The 22,795-nt window shown below is 38.0% G+C and overlaps 2 protein-coding genes and 1 pseudogene across 2 annotated transcripts in view; 1 reads left to right on the plus strand and 2 right to left on the minus strand.

Annotated features, from left to right (window-relative positions):
- LOC136200405 (uncharacterized) overlaps positions 1–6,209 on the minus strand; it is a 7,397-nt gene extending 1,188 nt beyond the window's left edge. The window contains exons 1-3 of the mRNA XM_065990790.1: positions 6,069–6,209; positions 3,930–4,537; positions 479–3,836 (exon numbers count right to left, since the gene is read on the minus strand). Coding sequence (XP_065846862.1) covers positions 3,273–3,836; positions 3,930–4,487 — 1,122 coding nt within the window. The 5' untranslated portion in view covers positions 4,488–4,537; positions 6,069–6,209 and the 3' untranslated portion in view covers positions 479–3,272. The remainder of the gene's footprint in view (positions 1–478; positions 3,837–3,929; positions 4,538–6,068) is intronic.
- A 1,634-nt stretch (positions 6,210–7,843) lies between these two features.
- LOC136200458 (amino-acid permease BAT1 homolog) lies at positions 7,844–21,139 on the minus strand (annotated as a pseudogene).
- Positions 10,200–15,098, plus strand: LOC136200919 (uncharacterized). The gene is made up of 7 exons (XM_065991424.1): positions 10,200–10,459; positions 11,146–12,045; positions 12,220–12,614; positions 12,714–12,837; positions 12,964–13,038; positions 13,119–13,308; positions 14,464–15,098. Exons 1-2 carry the CDS (start codon positions 10,283–10,285, stop codon positions 11,275–11,277), a joined length of 309 nt encoding a protein of 102 aa, XP_065847496.1. The 5' UTR covers positions 10,200–10,282; the 3' UTR covers positions 11,278–12,045; positions 12,220–12,614; positions 12,714–12,837; positions 12,964–13,038; positions 13,119–13,308; positions 14,464–15,098.
- Positions 21,140–22,795: the final 1,656 nt, after the last annotated feature.

A 22,795-nucleotide genomic window follows, 5' to 3' on the forward strand; every position in this document is an offset into this window, starting at 1 on the left:
TTTTAAAGATCAAGTTCCTGACTACTTATTTTTCCATATTAAGCTCTTGATCATTGATTTTGTTATGGGTCAGTCCTTTATTTAACTTTTCCGTCGAAGTTTAAACGACAAACGCTGTTAAGAGAGTCAATTTGCTGACGTGGAAATTTTTAATTTCATATGGATAAATTAAAAAAAATAAGTTTCTTGACTAGGATGAGAGAGTACAAACAAAGTAAAGGGCGGCCCGGTCGCACTACGCGTCCCGCTGAGCGAGGGTCCGGGGAGGGGTCCCACCACAAGGGTGTACTGGGGGCAAGCCTTCCCCTGCCAATTTATTTTGGCAAGAGGCCGCTCCTAAGACTCGAACCCGTGACCTCTTGGTCACACGACAACAACGTTTACCGTTGCGCCAAGGCTCGCCCTCAGAGTACAAACAAAGTAAAAAAAGAAATTCAGAAATCGATTACTATTAGAAATCGAGCTTGGAAAAACTTACTGAAAATTAATTTTGGTGTTAGGGGAGAAGATCAATTTGGTGATTCTGATGCTGGAAATCGCAAAATTGGAGAGGAGAAGATCGAGCTTAGAAGAACATACTAGAAATTAATTTCTATAATTTGTTTTTTTTATCTCTCCTAGAATCACCATAACGATGTATGCAATCCAAACTCGACGGAAAAGTTAATCAAAGGTCTGACCCATAATAAAATTAATGTTCAAGGGTTCAATATGGAAAAATAATTGATAAGTATATATATATAAACGTAACAAAAGTTCATGATAATAAATATAAAAGAAAAGATTCAAGTATAAAAGAAAAAAAATTCAAGATAATAAATATAAAAGAAAATAATTTGGAATTGTATGAATTCATTTTAGTTACATGATGCAAAATATATATTTTTAAAGGTAACAAAAAATTCATGATAATAAACATAAAAGAAAAAAAAATCAAGATAATCAATTTAGAACATAATTTTCAAAAATATAAAAATTCAGGACATAATTTTCAATTGTATAAAAGATTCATGATAATAAATATAAAAGAAAATTGAAGATAATAAATATCAAAACAACATAATTTGGAATTGTTTTAAAAATTCATGATTATAAAATATAGGAGAAGTCATTGTATAGAAAAAGGTGATGGTCCAGTTTGGAAGGCTTTGGGCTTGAGTGACATCGGCCCATAAAATATAGTAGAAGGAATTGGACAAAAAAAGTGATGGTCCAGTTAGGAAGGCTTATTAGACTATTTGGGCTTGAGTGGCAACGGCCCGTTTTCCTTCCACTGCTGAGAGAGGGAGGTTATCGTTGCTCTGTGGAACCAGCCTCACGCTGTGCCCTCCACATTATGAACTGGGAGATCCAAGCCTTCGCTCGGAACCCACGGTTCACTCTCAGCTTGGAATGGGCGGGCCAGAGATTAGCCGCATCAGACCTAGCCTAGTAAGCCGTTTCCATGTTCCATCACCCTAGTGCCCTCACATGAGTCACAAGCTCTCGTTACTGAGCTCGGCGAAAGTCTAATGTTTCAGCCTAAGTTATAAAGAATAGCACATATCTCTTTTTAGGCGATGTGGGAAAGAATAAGGAAACTTCCCATGATAGGCAAACATCCCTAAACTTGAGTTTTTTTGAGCGGTTTTATAGTTAAACTGAAGCGCGATGAAAGATGGAAAGAAGCGATATACTGCATACATTAAGCTTTGCCCATATAATGGTGTTCCAGTGAACACTGCGATGCTTGAGAATGTAAGTTCTAGTATTTAAATATGGTAATTGTTGTGTTATAATGAGTGGGTTTCGGGGTTTTCATGGTAAAGTATTTCCATATTCGTGGCTATGATTTTCTTTTTTCCTTTCATAATCCGTACTTGACTTATTTACCTTACCATTACCATACTTTGATAACTACTCATAATTTAATAACGAGAGAGAAGAGAAAGAGAAGATAATTGAGGTAATTGCTGTGTTTTAACCTCATTATTTCCATGGGCTGTTTGTCATGTTTGAGAGGTTAGATTGAATTCTATTTTTGTTTCAGAAGATAATTAGTTTAGGTAGTTTCTTGTATTTTTTCTAGTTCTTAGCGATGTAGAGAGAGATCATCAAAGGGGTTTGGCAGATTAGATGATAAAAGAAACTTTAAGAACAAAAACAAGTTGGGGTAATAACTAAGATGCAATATTATCAATCACTGAATGTGACTGGATTGCTGCAGGTGGTTTAGTGGCTTTAGAGTTTAGGGAATTGGATGTTGTGGTGTTGATTTTGGTATCAGTAATTGCAGTATTGTAATATAAGATCATTTTCTAGGTTCGATTAGTTTGACTAGATTCAGCAACTGAAGGTTTCAGGAGGCTACTAAGCTATTCTCTTGGCATTGTTCTTGTTAAGTTTTATATTAGGTTAACTTATGTATCTGACAGAGCAATGTTATATTCAGCGGATGGATGATGATGAAACTATCGGGGTCTAAGCATACGAGAGAGTAGTGATTATAGTTGTGCTTCATCAGTAACAGATGATGATGGATTTGGGGCTAAGGCCCCTGGAGTAGTAGGGAGGCTTATGGGATTAGATTCCATGCTGACATCAAGTATTTCTGAACCCAACTCTACCCCATTTTTGAATACCCAATCCCATAGGGAGGCTTCTCAATGGAGAAAACATTTTGAGTATTGCCACGACCCTGAGATTATGTATCCCGGAAACCTGCTCATAAGGAGGATGGTCCTCCTTGTAACTTTATGGACCCAAAGCCTCAAAAAATATGAAGCAGACCCATTGAAAAGTTCCAAACTGAAACTTTGCCTCCAAGATCTGCTAAATCAATTCCAATAACTCATCACAAACTCTTATCTCCTATTAAGAGTCCTGGCTTCATTCTGAGAGTAGAACTGCGGCTCACATCATGGAAGCTGCTGCAAAGATTATCGATCCTAGCCAACAAGCTACTGCTAGAACCAGGATGCCGGTGGCTGGATCTTCTTAAGTGCCTCTGAAAGTACGGAATTTTAAAGAAAAATTGGAGGGTTCACAGAAAATGTCACTTGTAGGGCCATCTACTACAGTACCATCGAACAAGTATCTTAAGGGGAAGCCTTTGAACAAGAGATGGAATGGCTCAGTGCAGTGGCGAATCCAGGAATTGAGGGGGGGGGGGGGGGGGGGGGGCGAAACTCTATGTAAAATTTTTTTAGACAAAATAACATTAATTGAAAAAAATACACTTTAGTACATAATTGCTAATCGATACAAAAAGTCTTAAAATTAAAAAAAAAGTTCTAATGATAAGTAGATCGACGATTGCGAGGTGGCAATTGACATCTACGATTTGTCATAGCTTGAAAACGATCTAAAATATCTTCATTATCAATGTTGATGAAGACATCCTTCGAGCTAAATACTACCAAACAGTCATTCAGCCAATCATCTGACATTCGATTTCTCAAATCGGTCTTTACAATATTCATTGCTGAAAATACTCTTTCAACGGAAGCTGTTGCAACTGGTAAAAGCAATGCCAATTCAATTAGGCGATACACCAATGGAAAAGTTTGAGCTTTTCCAGTTGAAACCATCTTCTTGGAAAGACATCCTAAATCTTCAACAGCAGCAAAGTTGATATCTCTTTTAACATCATAAATATACATTTCAAGCTGATTCTTAATCATCAGAACCTCAGTCCATGAGAAATCTTCTGAATATATTTCAGCTAAATGAACTAACTTATCACCATTAAAGTTAGAAAAAGAATCTCTAGGATCAAGACATGCCACAGAAAGAAGCAAATCTGTTGTTAATTCTGGGAAACGATCATGCAACTCAAGTCCGATCTTATCAAGTACCTAGTATTTCAAAAGATAAAGCATTAAAATCAACAAAAAAACGAAAATGTAAACAAAGTTATTTAAAATGGAAAGAAACACTTAATTAATTACCTCATGATAAACTTCATACCGATAATGTTGAAAGTAAGTAACAACATTTCCATCCCTCTTCATTCGAGTACGTGTTGGAACTATATCATCCATATTAACAACATTGATAGAATGAGTCACACAAAAAGACTCAACTTCCAACAAAAATGTCTCCCATCTTCTATCCCGCAACTCTAACAACTGAGTCTTCACATTCTTAATCAAATGCATGGCTTGCACAATATTTTGATCTCTTTTTTGCAACAAATTAGACAAATCATTTGTGTATGCCAATATTTGTTTCATCATCAATGTCCTAGCAAAGCCACTATCATCGCCATCCTCATAGACATTAAAAAGCACGTCTTTTACTGAGGGCCACATTGAATGTAAGCGTAGTAATGTTGTGTAATGTGATCCCCATTTAGTGTCACCTGGCCTAGCTAATCCAGTTTCTTGATTTTTTCCCGTACCACTAGTAATTTCCCCACTCTCAAGACGTTCAACTATTCGATCATGTTGAAGTTGTCTAAGATTGTCGGCTCGTTTACATGATGCTCCACTCGTGTTCACAATCATAGTAACTAAAGCAATGAAATCACCAACAATTTTGTTTGATCCTTTGGCGACTGCAATAATCACCAATTGAAGCTGATGAGCAAAACAATGAACATAGAATGCATGAGGATTTTCTCTTAAAATCAAGGTCTTCAACCCTTTAAACTCTCCTCGCATATTCGAAGCGCCATCGTATCCTTAACCTCTCAATCTAGACAGAGATAATCCATGCTTGGAAAATAATGCATCAATAGAATCTTTTAAACATTGTGATGAAGTCTCTTTGACATGAACCACCCCTAACAATCGTTCAATAACTGCTCCACATTTGTTGACATATCTAAGTACTACTGCCATTTGTTCTTTCACAGAGCTATCACGAGATTCATCAACCAAAATAGTGAAACACTTATCACCAATATCATTTAATACAAGAAGTGTAGTCTCCACAGCACATGCATTAGTCATTTCCTTTTGAATAGTGGGACAAATCATAAGATTATTCTGCGGAGCATTAATTCCAGAAACATTTCCAACACATTTGTTTTTTGAGGTGTACCATTCAAGCAACTCACGAAAGTTTCCTTTATTAAAAGAAGTTGGAGACTCATCGTGTCCACGAAAAGACAAGCCTTGACGCAATAAAAATCTAATCACATCTAAACTAGCAGTCAAACGCACGTGATAATCAACTTCAACCTCTTGACTTTGCTTTGAAATTGAATGGGTTATACTTTGTCTTTGATTTCTAAATGCTTCAAGATTCCTAATAGCACTATGATGCACACCCGTAACTCCACCAACATGTTTATTAAATTTTTCAGTGGCTTTTTTCCAATTGTCAAATCCATTGGTATTAAATACCTCATCTCTATAGCGATCGACATTAGGTGGCTTGAATAGAAAACAACAAAAACAATAAGCAGCATTATTCGATATGCTATATTCTAACCAATCATACTTGTCAAACCATTCACCTTTAAAACTCCTTTTAGATTTACCAAATTGACGTTGAGGAAATGTATGCCCAAGTGGTCGACAAGGACCTCTAGATATGTACTCTCTTCGAACACGATCCCTAAGGTTAACATCAAATTCTTCAATCTGTTTTCTTAGTCCAGGATCACTAATTATATCATCTGGGTTAAACTCAACAACACTAGTATTTGAATTGAGAAGTGTTTGTGCATTAGGAGGACTACTACTGCTAGCTAATTCATCAACCGAACTTCGTGCTCTTTTAAACACAAATTTATCCATTAACCTACATAAATGAATTAAACCAATTCAATTCAAAAATGCCAAATCAATTCAATTAATAATAACAAATCAATTCAATTCAATTCAATAAATTTAAATACCAAATCGATTCAATCAATAATACCAAATCAATTCAAATCAATTCAACCAATTCAATCCATTAACCTAAAATTAAAAATAACCTAAAATAAAATAATAACAATCTATCAATCAATCAGTATCTATTAACCTAAAATTAAAAATAAACAAAATATACTATCAATATCAATTTCCCTAAATTGATTTTAGCCTAAAATTAATTTAACCTAAAATTTAAATTAAAACAGAAAAAAAGAAACTAACCTGGCAGGAAAGACACAGCCGCACGCAGCAGCAGAATGGAGAGGGGCCGGCGCGCCGCGGTGGACGGCCGGCTCGAACGGAGGAGGAGAGGAGGTTGCTGGCGCGAGAAGAGAAGAAGAAGAGAAGCAGGAGAGCGCAAATATGCAGGAGAGCAGCGGAAATATTAATTAACACACAAGGCTTGTCCGCGTCTCTCTCCTTTTAACCAAAACGACGTCGTTTTGGTTCCAACCAAAACGACGTCGTTTTAGTGAAAAAACAATTTCCTTTTGTTTTTTTCGGGTGAAGGGGGGGGGGGGGGGGGGGGGGGGGGGCAAATGCCCCCTATGCCCCCCCTAAATCCGCCCCTGCTCAGTGGACAATGCTACTTCTTTCAGGGCTTTAGAAGAGAGAGAAGAAGGTTCTTCTAGTTCAAAGAATAAGGGAAAGTCTATATCTCTTGCAATACAAGCAAAAGTTATTGATCAAAGAAGAGAAAGTTTGAATGTAAGTAGCAGCGTCTTGGTAGGCCATAAAGAACAGAATGAGGATTTTTGTAAGTAGAAGCCAACCAAATGTTCAAAAAAATTTGCCTAGAAAATCTTCTATGCCTAATGCTTTCGGAACTCTGAGGCAGAATAATCAGAAACAGAATTCCCTTACGGATAGAGAGAAGGCATCATGTTCTTGTTCATGTAGTCAGGCTTGTTCCATGTTGATTTATTTTTGCAAAAAGTTAAACCTTAGTCTGCTCAGACTTTTATAAGTATTTTTAGTGTAACTGTTTTTCTTTTTGTTGGCATACTCCTTAGGTACATGAGTAGATGAAATTGTTCTGAGCCATGCTGATCCCCTAAAGGTAGTTTATACCTCAGACAATATTGTACACCTCGAAGAACAGTTTCTTTTACTCATTGGTTTGATTGCATAATAGCATCCTAGGAGCTGGAACTTGATTAAGCTTTTGACGGAGTTTGTCTCTATTGGGGGGAAGATATTGGATGGTTAGTTTATTTCAGATCCCTATCCGATCTGAGTTTCATTTCCACTTGTATTCAAATGGAATTTCAGACTCATTTACTGGGATCACTGAGGAGGCCTTGCTGAAATCTCTTCTCCAGTTGCATGATTCGAGCCCTATAGGTATTGATGGTTTTTACCTGCCAATTTTACCAAAGTCTTCAAATGCTTTTCGAGGAATCCGCAGGAGGTGTTAGACTTTAAAAGCAATGGCTTACTTTGCTCTGATGAATCGACTAGGTGAGTCAATTCATAGTATCCATGCAGGTTCAATCCCTTTACTTTGTCTTCCATAGGTTCTCAAAGAATGGCACATGATTCTCTGACTTATGTAATGTAGGAATGGGGGACACCGAAGAAGTACTAATCTTCTCCGGAAGTACCTTGGTGATGTTCTAACTGCTTCATATTGGAATCTTGTTTAAGAATCTGGTTATGATGATGCATATGTCAAGGAAATTGAGGTGAGCTCCTTTAAGTTCTTCATGTTGACTCAAAGTCCATCTATTATTATAATAAAAACGTTCGCTACTTTTATAAAAAAAAAAAAAAACTTAAGTCAAGCAGCTGCACACTTTGTTTGTATTGAGTTTGTCAAGAGTTGAAATTCATGGTTAAACTGGGTTTTGGAGAACTTGTAGAACTGGCCATTTTCTAGAATCATAGCTGTTACTGTGCTTACAATCTAAAGAAATTTAATCCTACAAGGAAACTAGTACTAGTAGTATCCTGTATGTAACCCGAGTATTGTTTGTTCTTTTTGCAGGAAAAAAACACTAAATATCTCCATTTTGGGCATCAATATTTCTTACAGGTCCCTTAAACCATTTCCTTGCATGCAATACCCACCAAAGCATTACCAGAGACAAACAAACCCCAAGTGCAACAGGTGCATAGTTGAAAATCTTCCATCTGATAGGGTAAACTGTTGGCAACAGAAAAGCCGAACAAGTATAACATATACACAAGAAGGCTACCAAGCAAATTGGCTTACTAGCTCTTCCCAAATAAAAGGGTCCGGCTTTGAAGTTCTTCTCATCCATCATTAATCTTGCAAATATTGGCACAGCATATCCTCCTACCCATCCGATTGTACTTAACGATAAAATCGCTGTAAAAACCACATAGGTAGGCCAAGGAGTATGCTAATGACTGTACATAGCCACACTGCATTCCTTGGGACTTTGTACTTTGGGTGAATTTTTGAATATGGGATTCCATTATCTCTTGCTAGAGCATAAACCTATAGCAGGGAATTGACAAGTAGTCACTGCTTGGATATAATTGGAAATGAAATGAAGCAAGTACACTGTAAACACTTTCTTCAGAAATGGTATGAAATTATAAATTTGTGTTATTTACTTGCCACTCTGACAGCACTTGTAGTTACTGAAAGTCCACAAAAGAAGAAAGAGATCCCCATATGATGCAGAGGATGACAGCAGCTCCAGCAGAATTGTGATACCTTCCATGAAACATGTCTAGAGTCTTTAGCAAATATTTTAAAATTAGAAAATAATATTTTAGCAGAATTGTGATACCTTCCATGAAACATGTCTAGAGTCTTTAGCAAACATGTCCAGAATTGTGATACCTTCCATGAAAATAATATTTTAAAATTGTGATACCCCATAAAGTCATGCATTTAAAGACAAAATAATAATAATATATATAATTAAGTCTCTAAATTTTATGTGTTTTAAAGATCAAGTTCCTGACTACTTATTTTTCCGCATTGAGCTCTTGATCATTAATTTTGTTATGGATCAATCATTTATTTTAACTTTTCCGTCGAGTTTAGATGACAAATGCCGTTAAGGGTTTCAACCTGCTGACGTGGAAAATTTTAATTTCAATGTGGACAAATTTAAAAAATTAAGTTTCTTTACTAGGAGGAGAGAGTAAAAAGTAAAAAAAAAAAAAAAAAAATTCAGAAATCGATTTCTATAGAAATCGAGCTTGGAAGAACTTACTGGAAATGAATTTTGATGTTAGGGGAGAAGATCAATTTGGTGATTCTGATGTTGGAAATCGCAAAAGAACATACTAGAAATTAATTCCTATAATTTGTTTTTATCTCTCCTAGTTAAGAAACTCTTATTTTTATTTATCTATGTCAACAAGTAGAATCACTATAATGATGTATACAGTCAAAACTCGACGGAAAAGTTAAATAAAGGTCTGACCCATAACAAAATCAATGTTCAAGGGCTCAATATAAAAAAATAATTGATCAGTATATATATATATATACCGGTTTTGATCACATGGACCTTAATGATCATGCACTATTTGGTTATTCACCATTAGTTCTAGACTTATTAGAATCCTAAGATGGAGATTCAAAGCATCCTGCGGCTTATATTTAATAAGCCTGAATATTTCTGATATATATACATGTACTATATATGTGGTTACTTTAGAATTTACCACATATATATTTAAACGTAACAAAAGTTCATGATAATGATAATAAATATAAAAGAAAAGATTCAAGATAATAAATATAAAAGAAAATAATTTGGAATTGTATGAATTCATTTTAGTTACATGATGTAATATATATTTTTAAAGGTAACAAAAAATTCATGATAATAAATATAAAAGAAAAAAAATCAAGATAATCAATTTAGAACATAATTTTCAAAAATATAAAAAATTCATGACATACAATCTATAGAACATAATTTTCAAAAATATAAAAAATTCATGACATACAATCTAAAAAACAAATATAGGAGAAGTCATTGTATAGAAAAAGGTGATGGTCCAGTTAGGAAGGCTTATTAGACTATTTGGGCTTGAGTGGCAACGGCCCGTTATCCTTCCACTGCTGAGAGAGGGAGGTAATCGTTGCTCTGTGGAACCAGCCTCACGCTGTGCCCTCCACATTATGAACCGGGAGATCCAAGCCTTCGCTCGGAACCCACGGATCACTCTCAGCTTGGATTGGGCGGGTCAGAATCTAGCCGCATCAAACCCAGCCTAACGAGCCGCATCCATGTTCCATCACCCTAATGCCCTCACATGAGTCACAAGCTCGCGTTACCAAGCTCGGCGAAAGTTCAGTGTTTCAGCCTAAGTTATAAAGAATAGCATACATATCTTTTTAGGCGATGTGGGAAAGAATAAAGGAACTTCCCATCATAGGCAAACTTCCCTAAACTTTAGTTCTTTTTGAGCAATTTCAGAATTAAATTGAAACGAGATGAAAGATGGAAAGAAGCCATGTACATACGGGGAAAGAAGAACAGATTTCACACATGGCAAGTCCGACAAACCAGGTGAAGAAAGTGACAACAACCCATCCCCAAATTAAAGTTGCTGGCCCTGCATACATTAAGCTTTGCCCATATAATGGTGTTCCAGTTAACACTGCCATGCTTGAGAATGTAAGTTCTAGTGTTTAAATACTGGATATGGTAATTTTTGTGTTATAATGAGTGGGTTTCGGGGTTTTCATGGTAAAGTATTTTCATATTTTCTTTTTTCCATTCATAATCCATACTTGACTTATTTACCTTACCCTTACCATACTTTAATAACTACTCATAATTTAATAACGGGAGACAAGAGGAAGAGAAGAGAATTGAGGTAATTGCTGTGTTTTAACCTCATTATTTCCATGGGCTGTTTGTCATGTTTGAGAGGTTAGATTGAATTCTATATGTGTTTCAGAAGATAATTAATTTAGGTAGATTCTTGTATTTTCCTAGTTCCTGGGTATGTAGAAAATTCATCCAACACTCGTATAGAGAAACTGTGAGGCAAATGAGAGATCAAAGGGTTTTGGCAGATTAGATGATAAAAGGAACTTTAAGAACAAAAACAAGTAGGGATATCAACTCCAATTTAGGGTATAATAACTAGTTTTATCAATCACTGAATGTTACCGGATTGCTGCAGGTGGTTTAGTGGCTTTATAGTTTAGGGAATTGGATGATTTTGGTAGCAGTAATTGCAGTATTGTATTATAAGATCATTTTCTAGGTTCCATTAGTTTGACTAGATTCAGCAACTGAAGGTTTCAGGAGGCTGCTAGGTAATGTATCTGACAGAGCAATGTTATATTCAGCAGATGGATGATGATGAAACTATGCGGGGTCTAAGCATACGAGAGAGTAGTGATTATAGTTGTGCTTCATCAGTAACAGATGGTGATGGATTTGGGGCTAAGGCCCCTGGAGTAGTAGTGAGGCTTATGGGATGAGATTCCATGCCGACATCAAGTATTTCTGGACCCAACTCTACCCCATTTTTGGATACCCAATCCCATAAGGAGGCTTCTCAACGGAGAAAACATTTTGAGTATTGCCATGACCCTGAGATCATGTATTCCGGAAACCTGCTCAATAAGGAGGATGGTCTTCCTCGGAACTTTATGGACTCAAAGCCTTGACCTATTGAAAAGTTACAAACTGAAACTTTGCCTCCAAGATCTGCTAAATCAATTCCAATAACTCATCACAAACTTTTATCTCCTCTTAAGAGTCCTCCTGGCTTCATTCCCGAGTAGAACTGCGGCTCACATCATGGAAGCTGCTGCAAAATTTATCGATCCTAGCCCACAAGCTACTGCTAGAACCAGGATGTAGGTGGCTGGATCTTCTTCAGTGCCTCTGAAAGTACGGGATTTTAGAGAAAAATTGGAGGGTTCACAGAATATGTCACTTGTAGGGTCATCTACAGTACCATCAAACAAATATCTTAAGGGACTGCCTTTGAACAAAAGCTGGAATGGCTCAGTGGGCAATGCTACGTCTTCAGGGCTTTAGAAGAGAGAGAAGATTGTTCTTCTAGTTCAAAGAACAAGGGAAAGTCCATCCCTCTTGCAATACAAGCAAAAGTTAATGTTCAAAGAAGAGGAAGTTTGAATGTAAGTAGCAGCGGCTTGGTAGGCCATAAAGAACAGAATGAGGATATTTTCTAGCCATAGCTTCAGAAGCCAACATCAAAGCCAGCAACTTCCAACATAAAAGTAATATATTTTAGTTGATGATTCTGTTTTCTTGTCTGTATGCATGTTCTTGTTCATGTAGCCAGGCTTGTTTCATGTTGATTTATTTTTGCAAAAAGTTAAACCTTATTCTGCTCATACTTTTATGAGTATTTCTAGTATAACTGTTTTTCTTTTTGTTGGCATACTCCTTAGGTACATGCAAACAGTAGTAGATGAAATTGTTCTGAAGCAATACTGATGTCCTCGAAGAACAATTTCTTTTACTCATTGGTTTGATTGCATTATAGCATTCTAGAGCTGGAATTTGATTAAGCTTTTGAGGGAGTTTGTCTCTATGAGGGGAAGATATTGGATGGTTGCTGTTTGTGAGATGAATTATATTCAAATGGAATTTCAGACTTATTTACTGGGATCACTGAGGAGGCCTTGCTGAAATCTCTTCTCCAGTTGCATGATTCGAGCCCTATAGATATTGATGGTTTTTACCTGCCAAATTTACCAAAGCCTCCAAATGCTTTTCGAGGAATACGCCAGAGGTGTTATTCTTTAAAGCGATGGCTTACTATTTGCTCTGATGAATCGACTAGGTGAGTCAATTCATAGTATCCATACAGGTTCCATCCCTTTACTTTGTCTTCCATAGGTATTAAAGAATGGCACATGATTCTCTGACTTATATAATGTAGGAACTGGGGACACCGAACAACTACTAATCTTCTCAGGAAGTACCTTGGAGATATTCTAATTGCTTCATATTGGAATCTTGTGCAAGAATCTGGTTATGATGATGCATATATCAAGGAAATTGAGGTGAGCTTCTTTATGTTGACTCAAAGTCCATCCTGTTGAATATTTCTGGATATAGTGTCCGAATTCCATGGCTTGAAAATGTTGTTTTGAGGCATATGCTTCTGATCTTTTTACCTTCGAATACAGAGGGCAGTTCTGCTAAAGACTCTAGACTGTTTCTGGAGGGATCATCTAATAAACATGAACAGGCTCAGTTCTGCGGTATTTGATTTCGTATCTGTTGCTTTTGTTTTTTATAAATTTTATAGCGGACGCAAACTTATATTTTGACTATCTGGCAGGTAAATGTAAGAAGTTTTGGGCACAGGAATCCCCTTGAAGAATACAAAATGGATGGATGTCGGTTTTTCATTTCAATGTTGAGTGCAACACGAAGGGTAACTGTTGAAACTCTCTTGCAGTATTGGTCTTCACCTACAGAGTCCGAGGAACTCTTTGTGTCCTAATTACAGATTGGCCATCAGGTTAAAGGTGCATGTCATTTATTTTCTTTCTTGAGATTCGTGCTTAGTTCTGACCTTCTAGGTTTTTGTGAAGGTGTGTGTAGAATAAAGAATAAAAAATTAAGCTAAGAATGCTGTATAGTAGTGGCCCAAGGAAATAAAAGGCGTTTAGGGGGAGAAAAAGGGTGCTGGGGTTACTGAAAATCAAAATTGAAAAATAGGATGAGCACTATGTTGTTTATAGTTTTGACCTTTTCTTATTATATATCGAAATGAAAATTTGATACGAAGTATTCATGCGCAGTTAAAATTCGACGACTGTAGCTAATATTTCATATGGCTAAGATTTTGAAGTCTAATTTGTTTGAATTGGAATTTCGATAATATAATATGAGTGCTTGATGTTTTTAACAACTTTCTATTTAAGAAAACTTAATAACATACTAAAGAACCAGCCAACTTAATTGAAGTTCTAACTTATAAGCTAGATTTAGGAAAAACAATTTTGGGAGTGCATAAAAAATAAACATCTTGGATGAATTCTCTTAGATCAGTAATACATTTGCACCCACAACATTCATAGTTTCTAATCAAAGGGTTGCTCCTCACCTGTGGAGTTCAACAAAACTTAGATTGTGGTATTTTCTTGTTATTTTGATTATTTTTATCGCATATGTGCCTCTTGCTAGAGGGCGAGCCTTGGCGCAATGGTAAACGTTGTTGCTGTGTGACCGAGAGGTCATGGGTTCGAGTCTTAGGAGCAGCCTCTTGCCCAAAAAAATTGGCAGGGGAAGGCTTGCCCCCAATACACCCTTGTGGCCGGACCCTCGCTTAGCGGGGAGGCGTCGTGCACCGGGCCGCCCTTTTTATATGTGCCTCTTGCTCTGTTGACAAGTTTTTATTGTCTCACCATATGTGTGAATTTTATTTTTATTTCAATTTTCGTAGGGGCAAGTTCTTTGATTCATCTGGTTTATTGCTGATGAATCGATCTTGATGGTTCTGCATTTCGAATACATGAAAATTTCCATTATTATAACTTTCATTAAAAAGAAAATCTAAAGTCAGCAGCTGCACGCTTTATATTGAGTTTTGGAAACTTGTAGAAATTTGATCCTACAAGGAAACTAATACTAGTAGTATCCCATATATAACCTGAGTATTTCTTTTGTTCTTTTTGCAGAAAAACCATTTTGGGCATCAATATTTCTTACAGGTCCCTTAAACCATTTCCTTGCATGCAATACCCACCAAAGCATTACCAGAGACAAACAAACCCCAAGGGCAACAGGTGCATAGTTAAAGTCTTCCATCTAATAGGGTAAATTGTTGGCAACAGAAAAGCCGAACAAGTATAACAAGCAAATTGGCTTACATCATATGCACAAGAAGGCTACCAAGCAAATTGGCTTACCAGCTCTTCCCAAATAAAAGGTTCCGGCTTTGAAGTTCTTCTCATCCATCATTAATCTTGCAAATATTGGCACAGCATATCCTCCTACCCATCTGATTGTACTTACCGCTAAAATCGCTGTAAAAACCACATAGGTAGGCCAAGGAGTGTGCTAATGACTGTACATAGCCACACTGCATTCCTTGGGACTTTGTACTTTGGGGGAATTTTTCTCCATATTTTTGAATATGGGATTCCAATCTCTCTTGCTAGAGCATAAACCTATAGCAGGGAATTGACAAGTAGTCACTGCTTGGATATAATTGGAAATGAAATGAAGCAAGTACTCTGTAAACACTTTCTTTCAGAAATGGTATGAATTTATCCTAATTACTTACAACTCTGCCAGCACCTGTAGTTACTGAAAGTCCACAAAAGAAGAAAGATCCCCATATGATGCAGAGGCTGACAACAGCTCCAGCAGAATTGTGATATCTTCCATGAAACGCGTCGTATATTATCTGTGCAGGTACTGATACACCGCCTGTTTCATTGTTGGTGTCATAAATAGCTAGGATCCTGCAATTTACATTGAACTACACTTTGTAGATGTTGCGGGAAACAATTAGTCCACATATATATATTTATATCATGAATTTTCACATGCACCTTAATGAGCAAGTAGAATTTGCTCATTCACGGTTAGATATAGGCTTATTAAATCTAAGCCTCAGGATGCTTTGAATCTCCACCTTAGGATTCTAATAAGCCTAGATCTAACGGTGAATGAGCAAATTCTACATGCTCATTAAGGTGCATGTGATCAAGACTGTATATTTATAGACCTTGATGCTGAAGGTTAGAACTAAGTAATAAGCCCATCCGAAAATGGAAATGATACCAATGCTAGAAAGAATGGCAACAGGACCAGTTGCTTAGTAGTATAGACATATTACTGCATACGGTTTACTGCTAATCTCAGTTGTATCTGGTGATGTTTCGAAATGAGTAAACACGTACGAGGCTGGTTGTGTCACCAAAGGTAGCATTATTATCACTACTAAACTCCCTATCACCTATGGCCAAAGCAAAAACCGAAGAGCTTGAATTCATAAAATATAGAGTTATAAATTGTGTACACCATTAAAGGTTTTAACCTGCCACCAAATGGAGATAATGTCAAGGTATGCAATGACTTGTACAGCAAAAGTGTTGAGTAGTGCCCTTATGATTGTATAACCTATATATACATAAATTAAGAAAAGTTAAGTAGGGAAGCCATGAATTCCTTTTCTAAATTCAACTGCAGCTGTATGAGTCCTTTCCAAGTAGATTAATTAATTACACAATGTAATATTTTACCGTTAATATTTACCGGTAAAAATATACAAGTCATATGTGACATAGTGAGTTAGGCATATAATAAAATTTCTTATAAATTTTTGGACATGTAATGTAATGATACCTGAGCACCAATTCCAGAAATGACACCAACGTTCTCAAGCCGTGCACAACGCCAAGACGCAAATGGCCCCGACTGTAGACACTGAGTCGGAGGACCTGTGACGAAAACCTGACAACAAGACGGTTGAAGCGATTGATTCCGGAAGTTTTGAAAAACAAAAAAAAATATAAAGAATAATAAGCGTATAATAAGGAAAGAAAATTACGGCGGGTCGCTGTTGCCAGTAAGGTGGCTCGCGTATGCTTAGCGGCATGGCGCGGGTGCTTAGCGGCATCCGGCGCGCGGTCGACAATGGTCGAACGCCCGCTCGACGGCACAGGACGTGCGCTCGGCGTCCGTCGGACGCACGCGTCCAACCACGAGTGTCACGTTCTCGACGTCCGAGCAACGCCCGAGTTTGATAGCGCGGGGCACGCTCTCGTTGGCCACTGAGCGTGCGCGCCCGGCAGCGCGGAGCGCGCATTCGGCGGCCGCAACGTGTGAGCGTCCGACGGCGCGGAACGCGCGCTCGGCGGCCGCGGGAGGCGCGCGCCCGACAGCGCGAGGCACGCCTCAGGGGCCGTCGGGCGGGCGCCCAACCGCGTCGGGCAAACGCCCAACGAGCGTTGGGCGAACGCCCAACGTTGGTTGGGCGCGGGCGCCCAACCTTGCGTTGGGCGCTCGCCCAACACCGTTGGGCGCTCGCCCAACAATTGTTGGGCGATCGCCCAACAAATGTTGTGCGGCCGCCCAACAATGTTGGGCGGTAGCCCAACTTAGTGTTGGGCGGCCGCCCAACAAGCCTTGGGCGGCCGCCCAACGACTTTGGGAGACGCCCAATTTTACTTGGGCATCGCCCAAAGTTCCGGGATCCGTTTCCCTATATAAGGGCACGGATCCCAATGCAAGGGGGGGATTTTTGGAGAGAGCTTTCTCACTCTAAACATTTTTAGAGAGAGAGAGTGAATTTTTTTGAGAAAAATATTTTTTTTTCTCAAAAATTCCAAATTTCCTAAAGTTCAATTTTTACTAAATTTTCATTAAAAACGGAAGATCGTGGTTCGTGGAATCAATCGGCTTCGACGGTCAGATACCGAATTTAAGGTATTATCCGAGGACTAGACTCTCTTTTATTTTATTTTATTTATCTTCTTCTCCTATTTATTTTTATGTTATAGTTTTTATTTATTTAGTTATTTATTTATGTTGTCACATTTTATTTAATTAGCGTAGTTATTTAATTTCCATTTCGTGTTGAATAAAATTCGGTTTTGTTTTAAAATAAAAAACCTCGTTTTGATATCCCAATACGAACCGTGATCCGATAAAAAGGTAGTTCGGGTATCGAAAACGTTGTAATTACAAGTTTTTAATTTAAAAGAAATTTCCAAATAATGATTTGAAATAAAAAACGTCGTTTAGGAACTTCTGTTTTCGACTATGATCCATTTTTGGTAGTTCGAAAATCCAAAACGATGGAATTAGATTTAATTTAAAGCTTTCGAATAAATCTGGAGAATATTGGAGTGCTGCTGTAATTTGTCATTTCTGTCAGTAAATGCTGTTTACCGACGGATTTTCCGTCGGTAAATCTGCCAAAACGTAAAAGATGCCATTTTAGTCCCTTTTTCTTAACTTTTAAGCTTTTAATCCTTAATATATATATGTATAGTTATGTAATATATGTTTTTCAAATCATTTTAGACCTTTAGTATATGTAATTATTTTAGAATATTTGTATGCTTTTTTATTATTATTCTATTTTACAATATAAGTATATGTATATATATGTCTTTCTTTTTATTCATTTGGGCTCTATTAGATTCTATTTTGAAGATTATTTACTTGGGTATTTTGAGAAATAATTAATATATATTAGTATATGTTATTTTTGATATTTAAAACTATAATAGATATGTATATATGTAGTTTTGGGATATTTGGATTATTTTAGTGGTTATTGAAGGAAATTATTTTGGGTAAAGTTCAAATAAAACCTATGTGGTTTCACTAATTTTCAGATAAAGTACTGTGGTTTACTTTTTGTCAATACGAGGATTGAGGTTTTTAACTTTAACAAAATAAGGACTTTTTCGATTGATACTATTAAAATCACCTTTGACGACTTCGAAAATGACATATTTTAAGAACTACTAATATTCTAAGCAACTTTAATTCTTCAACTTTTTTATTTTGAGATTGTTTAGATGATGTTTGGTAAAGAGAGAGAAAGTTAGTGTTTAGAGAGAGAAAGTTCCAAAAAAGATGATTTTCGAAAATCGAAAATGTAGTTCCATAGAAAATATGACATTGAACAATTTTAATTCTTGAAAATTTTCATTTTCAGGCCGTTAAAGATGGTTTTAATAGCATTAATCCAAGTTTAAAACCTCAATCCTCGTTTTGACAAAAAGTAAACACAGTCCTTTATCTGAAAATTAGTGAAATCACAGGGGTTTTATTTGAACTTTATCCAATTATTTTTGGATGAATATTATTTTCTTAGTTATAGGATTTACTTACTATTTTCGCATTTTTAAAGTATAGATATATTGTACCTACTATTTTTATATACATATAGTTTCTTTTGTATAAACTTTTATTTTCTTATTCTATTTTTTTGATTTAAATGTATATATATATGCTAGAATTACTTTCTTTATTCCTTTGGACCATTCATGGGTCCATGTTTCAAATGGGCTTTATTTGAGTATGAGTCTTGGTTTAAATGGGTTTATTATTACAAGTATAATAGGTAGAGAGTCCATTAAATAAGGGAGGAAAATAAATCACAAAAAGAGAGCTTTCAATATAATTATTTAAACTAATGAATTTTTAGAGTTTCCTAATGTAAGTAAATAGAGTTGTTTTTGTTAACATTTCAAATCATTTCTCAAAACACCACGTCTTAAAACCTTAGTCCGTTCCAACGGCGGATTAAGCGAACAGTATGATTAAAATCATTTTCTTTGTGAATAATAGAGTTTTAGAATCATTTTCTTAAAGGATTTGTACAACATGATATTGACTTGTATGTTTAACCACGTTTTCTCATTAAAAGGTTCTTATCCTAACGTTTTCAAACACTCGAGTCGTTCCAACGGCGATTCAGGTAAAACTTCATCAAACGGGGTTTTAAAACGCACCTAAGTCGTTCCAACGGTGATTAAGGTGCGAACCATGTAAATAAACTCGTTTTGGGGAAAATAAGTTAGTGTAGAATAAACACACAGCGTGACATGTAAATGAAGTTGTAAATAAATCACTTCTTTCTCCCCATTCTCTGTGTATGTATAACATAAATGGGTGATTCTTTACTAGTATGGCTTTCCAATAATATATGCTCAAAATGGTTTCTGAAAAAAGAAAGAAAAGGGTTTCAAATGAATTTTAAACTTAAAGAAGTATACGATTAGTCCGTTATCGCCTAACATGCTGAGTAGGAGGCCGGTGGTTCATAACCGGGCGATGTCGGGGTGCCTAGTAGTCTTTCTCCGGAAAGGAGCTAGCCTTCTCGGCTCGTACCTAAGTTTCCCGAACCCACACCGGTCTCCCGCAAGGGATCGGTGTTCATTTTCCCATTCGTGGGTGGCGACTCTTCCATATCTCCGAGCTCCGGTCCTGCCGAGCAGCTTGATTCCACGATTGGTTGCTTTTGGCGCCAATCACCGCTTACGTCGCCATGAGGTTGTCCACCCTCCGGTCCGCCCGGGAGATTAGACCGCGGCACCTCGTCTAACACCGACACTGATGAGTTAACGGTTCTAAAGCCTAATAGGCAGGCAGAGATGTTACATCAGCAGAATCAGAAAGAACTGAGTAAAGAGAGAAGAAAGCCGGGCTAGAGGCACTGAATCTTGGGGGGGGGGTTGTTTTGAACATAGGCTCAAACATGATTTGAAGGTCCTAGCTACGCCATGCGTTCAATACAAAATCTGGAAAGCTGCAAGGATGACTAAAAGAGGGCCCTTTCCTGTGTTGTAGCTAAAGAATAGCAGTAGCTGTAGCTTAGCGAAAGACTAGTTGTTTTACTATAAGTAAGAATGAAAGAAGAAATTTTCACTTGGCTTGAAGGCTTACACAAACCAAATCAGTGGAAAAAATCAAATTCGACAGCTTGCGGCCTCTTCTCTGCTCGATGTCTATTCTGTTCCTTCTGTGGCATTTGTCACCTATTCTGCGTTCCTTGCCTTAGGATCTCTTGACTTATGGCATTTCTGCCAAACCTCTCCAACTCAATCGAGCCTCCCCTGGTCGCCTCAAGCCCCCCCCGAGCTAACTCCAGCTATCAGGACGAATTTGCCCATCTCTTATGGATTCCCGCACCGCGGTTTCAACCGCTTTTAGGACATAACATTTCACTGGTGCGCTGCGTGTGGTCGTGTCCTCCCGAGTTATCTGAGTCACAGATTCGATATGAAAAAACATATAAATAAAAAGCAAAACAAAAGTCGTAAAGTCTTGCCCGGCCTCACTGAGTGGATCTGGTGCCCACACCGTAGCTAGTCCTCTTAGCTTTCTTGGAGCAGGTGCCCAAGCTTCTTTGGCTAAAGCACATCTCCTGTCTGGATCGATGAAATAAGCCTTCAAAGGGCTCCGTTCGGGCCTATCTTTTGATAGTCCCTGAACTCGCATTCGTCTTGTCCTTCCTGATTCACCCCAGTCAGGGGTTAGTCTTCGAGGTGAGGCCTTCCTAAGCACCTCCTGATTTATAGGCGTGTTGGATGGCACTTCACTAAGTAGTCTCTGAAAAAACCCCAGTATTTCTTCCGAGGGTCCTTGTCTATACTTTCTTCTCTTATGATATCTTATGATATTTCGAGCTTGGAAAAGCGTTTTCTTTGTCTGTCGTTTTCTTTGTCTGTTAAGCCTCACAGCTATGGTTTTGATTCTTTTCTCGAATCCCCAGAGGCGGGAGAAGCTAATGCCCCAACTACTGCTATCAATGCTTTGGCATCTGCCGGGAACCTGGGAGCTCAGAAGTAGATATTTCTCCATCTCCTGGATCCAATGAGCATCCATCTGCTTTGTCTTCTCCCAGTGATAAATCTAGATTGCTGAGCAATCTAGGTTCAGTAAGCTTTCTTGAATCATCTACGAGATTTTCGTCTTTTCCTGAGGCCGCTAGCGGGCAACGTTCGGGCTTAGCTTCAATGGACAGTAAGTATTCTCGATTGAAGCTCACATCTCGAATGAATTCAAGGACATATTCGAAGAAATTCTGGCTAGCAATGAAAGAGTTAGCAGTACAGATAAGGTTTACGGAAGGACAAGAAAACGAAAGAAGCGAACCAACTCGTAACAAACTTATCTACAGAACAACTTCTTTGAAACTATTTCTCTTTTTTCACTCGAATCGAGGATCAACCCCCTTGGATTACCAGAGGGCGTTTCGGAATAATAAGATTTAGCTTCAACGCTAGCGTCATAGATCTTGATATAACCGCCTGCCTGCCTTGACAAAAGAAGCAGTGCAGTAAGCGTCTCCGGACATAGAAAGTAGGCAATCACTTACCCTTCGTTAGCGCTCTTGCCGCGCTTATTCTTCTGGTTAACGCGCCCCACTAATAAAAGATTCGAGGCTAAGCACATATCCAGGCTGAGGGTCTCGATTAGTCTTATTTGGTTCCTCCTTATGAAGGCTTATTGGGGATGTGGATAGGCCAATTAGCAGCATCGTAGTACTTCATACGAAAGATGGTTAGAGCAAGTGCGGAAACTGTTATCTTGCTTTCTCTGTCTCCTTCGGTAGGATGCTCGCTCACCTCTAGTCCCCACCTCTGGTTACTACGCCTCACCTCAGTAAGAGGTTAGTTCCGGTTTAGACTTCTTCCCTTGAGCGTCAGACTAGACTTCCCTTGAGCTAGAGGCTAGACTTCCCTTTCCCCTAAGACTAGACTTCCCTTGAGCACCCTCTAGTCCTTTAACTTTCACTCAGCTAATAGAATATATCGACTCTCAGGCTAACAGCTAGGAGTTCGCTGTTATTCATTTAGAGCGAATAAGTGTGCATGGGAAAGTCCTTGATTCGGGCAGTAAAGGCATTGAGCCAGTCTGTCTTTGCGCTTTCCTCGTGTAATGAAAGAGTGCGACCGAAGGAAGGAAAGAATGAAGGAGTGTTACGACTCCAAATGGGCAGGACATCCGGGAGCTCACAGAACTTTGGCCTTAGTGGGGGATAGCTACTACACTACTGGCCAAAATTGCGGGATGATGTGGAGTTATATGTGCTGTCTTGTTTGCCAACAAGACGACGATTGAGCAAAAGCAATCTGGAGGGCTGTTAGAGCCCCTTCCTATCCCCTTTGATCTGGATTCACTATGGATTCCTCTGAATTGTCTGAATCAAACAATTTCTCAACAAAAGTCGTTAGGCCTCCCACCAATAGTAAAAGGCTTAAACCCCCTGAAATTTAAAAACAATCTCTGTTCCCTTTACCAATCAACCATTTACTGTAAGTAAACACAAACGGAAGTTGATCCTTCACCATTCTCCAGCAATGAGTGGCATAGCTAGGGCAGGGCTTCTTTTTCAGACATGCGCCCGTTCTGGGAGAGGCTTTTCATGAGATCGATAATCATCTCGAGCTTTTCTGGAGATTTTGAGAAGAGTTGCTCTTTGGAGAGCACAGTACGATGAAAGTTGTAAGCTGTGTTCGGGGGGGAGTTATTATCTAT

This window comes from Euphorbia lathyris, chromosome 7, assembly GCF_963576675.1.
Source record: "Euphorbia lathyris chromosome 7, ddEupLath1.1, whole genome shotgun sequence".
Lineage (NCBI taxonomy): Eukaryota > Viridiplantae > Streptophyta > Magnoliopsida > Malpighiales > Euphorbiaceae > Euphorbia > Euphorbia lathyris.